Here is an 8,777-nt window from a genome sequence, read left to right as displayed (position 1 = left end):
GTAAATTTTCATTGAAATTAACAATAAATTTATAAAAAATTAGGTTGAGATCATTAAAAGAAAAACAAACAAAAACAAAATAACTAGTAGTGAAGATAAAATCTTAGTTATACAAATTCAGAATTGTGTTTCTATCAGATACAGGCTCACTGACGTCTCAACTAAAGAAAACAATTAGTTTGGAAATTATGGCAAAAAAGTTTTATATTTTAAACTTAAGATTTAAGAGTGGAAATAATAGTTAACCATAAGATCATATAAATATGCAAAATTTTATGGCTGAGATAGGCAAAATAATTTTTAAGAATGAACTTAAGTTTAATAATAAAGTACACCACTACAGTACAGACCATCAGGATTATAATAATAAAACTCAAGATTTAATTATCTACACCGGGGACACATAATTGCAAATTTTTCCTATTCCCACTTCTGCGTAAACTGGGGGAAACAAGGGTAAGCTATATAAGCACCAAACATCACAGAGAACATATGTGAAAGAATCCAACACCCCTTTTAACTGGTTTCAGAGATAGTAATGACAGTGATGTCTGATTTAGAAACAAACCTGCTATATAGGTTATCCCAAATATTCTGAGGCAGCATCAAAACCAAGTCTTCAATATAACTAGCTTTTCGTGGAGGAACACCTAAAATAGTTTTAGAAAAGTTTCTCTCATTATTGATATTATTTGCAAAAGTTCAAATAATGTTTTAATACAACTGATTCAATCACTAGCAATTACAATCATTCATTTAAGTCCTATACTCCTAGAATAAAAGCTGAAAATTAAGCTACTTTAAAGCACTTTTTGGCCACTGCTATTGCCTAAAAGAAATTGTTTCCTAAAAAATAAATGTTTTAAAATAGAGAAAATGAAAAAAGAGAAAATTTAGATTATCTTTTACTTCACAAACTTCTGGACGAGCAGAAGAAATAAATCACTTCTATAAGCAACAATATAAAAAAGCACAGTTAAGTGTCATAAATGGGAATTTAGCTGGTATCCGAAATGAGGGTGGGTTATTTCGTGGTGGGCTCTGCTCTTAACCTATGAAGTCTGGCCCAACTTCAGGTAGTTTGTGCTAGCTATCATTGCCCTTGATACAGCCAAACACAAAGACATATTTACTTGCTAATTGTGAAGCTTTAAGTTGTGGTTAAATCTCAAGTACATTTTTGTTCTTGAACCATAGTGGAGAGCGAAATTCAGCGGCACAGAAACAGTCCTCAGCTGAGGAAAATGATGTGTAATAACAGAGCTCAACAACTGTTAATAGTTCACATATCTGTCTCTACTACAAAATTAGAGCCTTGTGAACAAAAATAGTGCTGTTAGGAATTTGAAAGAGTTTCAAAACAATTGCTAGATAAATGTATACTTAATGAGTAGGCTACAGAGAAAGCCTATAATCGGGGGGGTGGGGGTGGGGAAGTAAATTTCTGAAACCATAAGGAATTAAAGATATTAAACTGACTTTTGGATAAGTAAAATGAAGAAATATAAGAGGAAACATCTTGGCTCTTTCTTAACATGTAAATTTCTTTAACATTAATCCCTATCACTACTTTGCTTTATAGAATTTCTTACCTCCATGAATACAGAGAAAGTCATTGTTAGAAATAGGACCAGGCTCAGCAAAGGTTTTAAATTTATTCAACCACTGTCGAGAAATATAAAACTGAAGGAGGCTTGGTTCCATTATGTTCAACAAATTTGATATCCTTCGCCTTTCTTTTTGTGCCTCTTCACTGCTCTTCCTATTAGAAGAATGATTCATTAAATATAAATGTTATTCAATTTAAAGCAATAGATGATTTCTCTTCCTTAGACATAGCATGCACATGTGTGGCCTTGTTAGGTCTTAGGAAAAATTTAGGAGAAATATACTGGTATGCTTTCATCTACATTACATATGGAGTGATATTGTCTTAATTACTGATATTAACGTCATTACTGGTACACAAACAAATATTCTATAAGCATATAAATGTTTGATCAAACTAAAAAATTTTTCAGTAGCAAATTACTTTGTTTCTAATGTAAGACAATGAAAAATATATAAGACATTATAATAGAAGTTTCTCCTTTACTAGCTATCTTAGGAGAGTATATGACACTTAATTCCTACCAGCAATACTACTTCTTTTGGTTTTTAAAATAAAAACTAATCTTCCTCGACCAAAATAGCCTTTCCTATCCTTCCTCAAAGGAACTAGTGGTGTAGTCTTTAGGAGTTGCCCTGCTAACCTTGCCAGCAGCAGCTCCAGAGATAAAAAGATGGGCAACCTCTTCTCATGTAATTTACAGACTCAGAATCACAATGGAGGGTCAGCTCTGACTTGCTGACAACAAAATAAGTGTTCTTCATCTAGGTGATTTAACATTTTCTTAAAGATGCATTCAGAATATAATTACAGATTTTCTTCACAATGAAATGAGAATAAAATAATTTTCTAAACTTTATACAACAATCCCTTTTGCTTCTGTGTATATGTACTTTCTAAATATTTACATTGGTTTACTTATATTGTTCATAAACACTGTATTTCATACAAAATCATTAATGACACAGTAAGAATTTTTCATATTAAAAAAAATAAGTCTATATATGAAATCTTTCTTTACCTGTAGAAAAGAACATAAGCTTCAGCATTTTGTACCGTAGATTCAGAAACTTCAGTCACACTTTGATCATCAAATTCATACCAGAGATTATTTAGATTATTTCGACAGTAGGCTATATAGTGTCCACCTGAATTTAAGGCATGGAGAAGATTACAGTAAATAAAATGAACATAATTGCATCCTTAGAGCATAACACAGGGTCTGAGACAAGTAAATACTATGTTCAGAATCTTATTTTCCATATGTATCCTCTCCATTACCTGAAGAAAGGAAAAGGACAGAAAATACAACATTAAAACCAGTGTGAACCAGTGTGAAAATGATCATGTTAAAGTTCTTATTAGATTTACATAATAAACAATACTTCAAAGTCATAGTAAAAAAGTATTCAGTACCCCAAGATTGATATTTTTTAATATGTTCAACATATGTAGTAATTTTATTTTGTTTGGTAAATAACCAGTGATAAAAATCTATTTCTGAAGTTTTTCTTTTGGTCAATAATATTTTAAAATTTTATTTCTGTATTTTTCATTCACATTACGTTCCTTAGGATTGGTCCCATACATTGTATCTTATAAAATCACCAATGTTATATGCCCACTATCACCCCATCTTTTCAGATCCCCACTGAATCTTTATTAATTCTTTTACCATCCTCCCTCCACCTCACCAAATTCTGCAACCAGACTTCCCCTTCTGTCCACCCTCAGTTATCCTTCTGTTTTAAAAATAATGGTCTTATGTAGTGTTTGTCCTTATAAGATGGAGTTAGTTCACTCATCATAATGTTCCTAAGTATTCCATCATGTGAAAGAACCACAATTTCTCAATCCATTCATTTGTTCATGGACATTTTGGGCTGTTTCCATGTTCTTGTTATTCTAACGCTGCTATGATCACTGGTGTACGAATCTCCATTTGCATCTCAGTTCTAATTTCCTTGGGGTATATTCCTAGCAGTGGAATAGCTGGGTCATATGGAGTTTCTATTTGAAGCTTTCTGAGGAAACACCAAACTGCCTTCCAGAGTGGTTGTACCATTTTACAATGCCACCAACAGTGAGTGAGAGTTCTAATTTCTCCACATCCAACATTTATTGCTTGCTGAACTGTTAAACTTTGCCACTGCTACCTGGATGAAATGTTATCTCCCTGTGGTATTGATTTGCATCTCTTTTATTGCCAGTGATTTTGAACACTCCTTTATGTGTCTGTTGGCCATCTGGATGTCTTCTTTTGAGAAAAGTCTTTCCTTATCTTTCGCCCATTTTGTAATTGGGTTATCAGTATTTTTCTTGTGGAGGCTCTGTAGGATTCTGTAAACGTTTGTTATGAGATCACTGTCTCAGATGGAATTGCCAAATGTTTTGTCCCTAGTCAGTGTGGTTTTGTTTCATCCTGTTGGAAATAATTTTTATGCACATAGGGACTTAATCTTCAGAAGATCACATTCATCAATTTTATCCTCTTTAGATCGTGCGTTTCTAGCTTTATTTGTCAGCCTCTATGCCATAGGCTAGGCCTTCTAAGCTTGGCCCCACTTGGTCTCTTATAATCTTTATGGTTTTGGGCTTTACCCTTAGGTATCTGATCCACCTGGAGTTAATTTTTCAGTTTGGTGTGAGATGTGTTGGTCAATCGCATCTTAAATATATAAGGTATCAATCAATCACTTCAGATGTTTATTTGCCAGAAAAAAATTATTTAAGAAGAAATGTAAAATCTCTACACTTACTGCTTGCAGTTCCATGATGACAAATGACTGACAGAAGGTCATAGGTCACAATTTGAACAGGACTATCCTTAGCAAGAAATGGCTGAAGATCCAGACCTTCTAATGGAAATGAAACATGGGTATTGATCTTGGTGGAAAACATCAGTTCATGTCTGAATCTTTTAAGATGGATGCATAAAATCTAAAAGAGAAGAAAATTCAAAGACTAATTTGCTATTACAAACAAAATATTCAAAGTATTACAAGTGATCAAACTTAGTATCTTCTTAAAAATTTGTTTTATTCTATAAGCAAAAAAAATAAGGTAATGAATAAAAATACAATTATAAAGCAAAACTGACTAAAATTCTCTTCGGTTTTGCAGCTAAAGGCATATATTAAACATTCATGTTAAATTAAATATCAATGTTGAATTTTATTCTATAATTAATATTAACCTGATTCCAGAGATAATTAAACCTGGAAATGATGATGTTACTACTTAAGTTTACTTGTACTAGTTTTACTACTTTACCTTCAGGTTTCTTTAGTACATGATTAAACTGGGTTTAATCAAGTTTCACTGTTAAGAGCACTTAAAGTATACCACCCATCATTTAAAAAATGGATAAACTTAATAAGGTATACATGATAAATGACCAATAGAACTCAACCACTCCGTTCTTCAATCATAACATCAAGTTTTTATGCAACTGTGCTTTAGTAATGTTTTATGTAAAACAGACTTATAAGAAAGTCCATACCTCAGGAAACTTTTGTACTTTACAGAATTTTACTCCATTTCTCAACCTAAAAGGGGAAAAAGGAAAACTAATTTAAGTAAAACAGTCTCTAAAAACAATTTACAAAAGCTTTAATGTTAAGTGCCATCAAGTGGACTACAACTCAGTGATTCTATGAACGACAGATCTGAACCCAACCCTATTCTGTGCTGTCCTCACCATCTGACACATTTGAGCCCACCATTACAGTCACTGTATAAATCCATCTAAGTGAGTGCTTCTCCTTCACTGACCCCTCTATCTTTCCAAGTAAGATGTCCTTCCTTCTCCAAGGACCAGCCCCTCCTGAGTTAGTTCACTTAGCATGATGCTCTCTGATCTTTCTCAAGTTAGGTAGTCAATGGTTTGCATAAATATTTATAGCATCCAGTTAGCTCATAAAAAAAAAAAGTCTCATCTTCTAGAATTAGTTCAGGTGAATATATCAAAACTTTTCTTCTTAAATGTAGAAAGAGGTTGAAATAAATAAAGGATAGTTATTATTAATAATGTTATTAATAAAGCTTCATCTCACATACTTGGGGCTATTCCTTGGGAAGGAACATCATATGCTTGGAAATGTGGAGGGTCAGCAAAAGAAAGGAAGACCATCAATGAACCAAGAAACTTCAGATCAAGCTGTCATACGGTTATTGCCAGTTATTGTTGTTGTGAACTGTAGAGTTGGAGCTGACCCATAGCAGCGGGTTTTCAGAGGCAGTGAATCGCACAGGAAAAGATTGTCCATTCTTGTACCAGGGAGCAGATCATAGCCTTGAAACATATGCCTTTCGGACTGCAGTGCAGCTTCTTTCCAATAGGCCACCAGAGCTCCCTTACTGCCAGTAACCAGGTGTTTACAATATTATAGTGGTTCTCACTCTCATCAATCCAGTTGCTGTCTGCTAGATTCTAACTCTTAGTGACTGCATGTCATTATTTTTCTATTACACAGACCCAGGAACTTTTTCCAATTCAATCTACTTCGAAAATAACTGCCTTCATTAACTCTCTATTCATTTTTTTTTTACTTAAAAACAAGAAGATATAACAGTCTGAATTCATTACATATATAAAAAGGCAGCTGGTAACAGAGTTTTTAAAAAATCAGGCTTTTCTGTCTTTTTATTTTGCCATTACATGACAGTTAATATCAAGACTGGTGTAAGTTTTTTTTTTTAAACTTCACTAGATTTCAAACTATATCGTTTTATAGGGACTTTTCTTCTTAAAATTAATCTTTTAAAAGGCCAATATGAAAAATAATTTTTATTCAAAATACCACGTTACCAGCTTAGATGAACCTATTAAATTTTTATTTAAAATTTGTTTTATAGACCAATGTTTCTAATATAACTAAAACAAAGCTTTCTAGCCTGTATATTTCCTATATAGCAGCAAATTTCACATGTGCAATTAAAACCACAATTTAAAACATAAATGCAAAACATGCAATCTGTCAGTGTAACTTACTTTTTGCATTTTTCACAACTGTACATATTGTCCCCTGAAAATAGAAAATAATTGAACATGCTTATGAACAAAAAACAATTGGTTCAGCAATTCTTTAATTTTGCTATATAAATGAGCTTGTGGTGTAGTAAAAGCAGCTCATTTTTTGTTTCTGCTCATGAGTTACCTCAGTGCTCACCTTACTTAAAAGTCTCTCCTCCTCCTCTCAATATGCAGGTCTACCTCAAAAGTAACATCAAATTTTAAAAATTTACTACTTGCCATATATATGGCAAACTCTATGCAAGGTACAATGGAGACAAACAATGGATGTGAAACAATATGGAGGAATTAGTAATTGATCTTATTTAGGTATGAAATAAATCTATTATGGTGATTGCCATCACTTGTCTTGCCATTCTACAGTGGCTTGCTTATTGCTGTGATGCTAGAAACTATACCAATAGTATTTCATATTATCAGTGGAGTCACCCATGGTAGGCAGGTTTCAGCAAACCTTCCAGACTAAGAAGCAGGACTGGCCATTCCCTTCTGAAATAATAATAGGTTTTCAAGAACCTTATGAATATTAGAAAATCACTGTTGAATAAATTTTGTGCTAGAAGATGCGTCCATGAGGTTGGAAGACATTCAAAATGTGACTGACGAAGAGCTGTTTCCATTGAGTTTACCTTAAGGACTCAGATTTTAATCCATCTTTTCTTTTTATTTCACCCTACTAAAGGACCTTCATTTGATGATGTGACTCAAGATTAGGAGAAACAGGTGTAAACATCCATTAATAATTGGAACACTGAATGCATGAAGTATAAACCTAGGAGAATTGAAAGCTGTCAAAAATGAAATGGAATGCATAAATATCAACATGCGAGGCATTAGTGAATTGATAATGGACTGGTATTGACCATTTCGAAGCAAATGGTTTACTACGTCATATGATTATCTGGAATAGCAAATTGGATAAGAACTATATCAGATTCAGGAACTATTTCAGACTCATTTTCAAGAAGAGCATTTCAAGATCTGTCCTAAAGTGCAATGGTGTGAATGGTCAGATACTATCTATACACACAGAAAGAACACCTGCTAATACAAATACATGAAAGAACCATTAAAGCCAAAGATGAAGAAATTAAAGATTTCAACAACAACTAACTTTGCAGTCTGAAATGGATGGAACATGCTCAAGAGGTATTCACAGGAACTAGTCAGAAAAATGCAAAAGCTGAAACAAAGAAGGACTGGGAGTTGAAAAATATGGCTTTGGTGGCAGAAATGAGATTGTAGAATGGAAGGCAGAATTTTATATTTGTTGTTATGTGCTGTCAAGTCACTTGCAACTTTTAGCAACCCTATGTACAAAAGCCCTGACAACCTGTCTTTGACGTATCTACCTTCATTAACCCAGTCACTGAATCAATCCATCTCATCTAGAGTCGTCTTCTCTTCTGTTGTCCCTCCATCCTTCCAAACACGATATCCCTCTCCAAGGACATGGCCTTCCTTGCAACATTCCCAAAGTATGTCAGACAGAACTTCAGAACTGTTGCCTCCAGGGAGAAGCCTGATTTCACCCTCTCTAGGCTGAACCTGTTTGTTCTCCTAGCAGTCAATGGTATATTCAACACTCCTCTCTAGGACCACAGCTCAGAGGCATCTATTTTCTTTCTATCATCCCTAGTCACTGTCCAGCTTTCTGATGGATAGCAAGTAAGTGAGAAGAATATGGCCTGGATCAGGTGCACCTTAGTCTCCAGTCTGATGTCACTGCTCTTCAGTACTCCGGAGATGTTTCTGACAGACTTTCCCAATACAATTCATCTTTTGATTTCCTGGCTGCTGGTACCAAGAGTGTTGATTGTGGAGCCAAGCAAACTAAAGCTGTTAACAATGTCCAGCTCTTCACCATCATAATGCTGCCAATTTGCCCAATGGTGAGAATTTTTGTTTTCTTGATGCTGAGCTTCAATCCATATTGAAGGCTGCAGTCCTTAACCTTCTGCAGCACGTGCTTCAGGTTCTCCTCAGTTTCAGCAGTGTTGTATCATCTGCATGACGCAGATTGTTGATGAGTCTTTTTCCAATCCTGGTGCTACATTTCTCCTCATAGAGCCCAGACTCCAGGATAATGTGTTCTGCATATAGATTGAAAAGGTATGGAGATAGGATATATAC

At 34.2% G+C, this 8,777-nt stretch overlaps 1 protein-coding gene across 2 annotated transcripts in view; it reads right to left on the bottom strand.

The window, feature by feature from the left end:
- The window catches only part of LOC102857804 (ubiquitin carboxyl-terminal hydrolase 33-like), an 89,682-nt gene that overhangs the window by 33,491 nt on the left and 47,414 nt on the right, over positions 1-8,777 (bottom strand). For both annotated transcript variants that reach the window (XM_006888593.1, XM_006888594.1), the window contains exons 14-19: positions 6,603-6,636; positions 5,112-5,157; positions 4,369-4,549; positions 2,631-2,757; positions 1,593-1,762; positions 569-650 (exon numbers count right to left, since the gene is read on the bottom strand). In XM_006888593.1, coding sequence (XP_006888655.1) covers positions 569-650; positions 1,593-1,762; positions 2,631-2,757; positions 4,369-4,549; positions 5,112-5,157; positions 6,603-6,636 — 640 coding nt within the window. The remainder of the gene's footprint in view (positions 1-568; positions 651-1,592; positions 1,763-2,630; positions 2,758-4,368; positions 4,550-5,111; positions 5,158-6,602; positions 6,637-8,777) is intronic.

Source organism: Elephantulus edwardii, unplaced genomic scaffold (genome assembly GCF_000299155.1).
Source record: "Elephantulus edwardii isolate Elephantulus edwardi_28Jun2011 unplaced genomic scaffold, EleEdw1.0 scaffold00069, whole genome shotgun sequence".
Classification (NCBI taxonomy): Eukaryota; Metazoa; Chordata; class Mammalia; order Macroscelidea; family Macroscelididae; genus Elephantulus; species Elephantulus edwardii.
The sequence above is the reverse complement of the archived record's forward strand: the minus strand, read 5'-3'. Positions and strand labels throughout refer to the sequence as shown.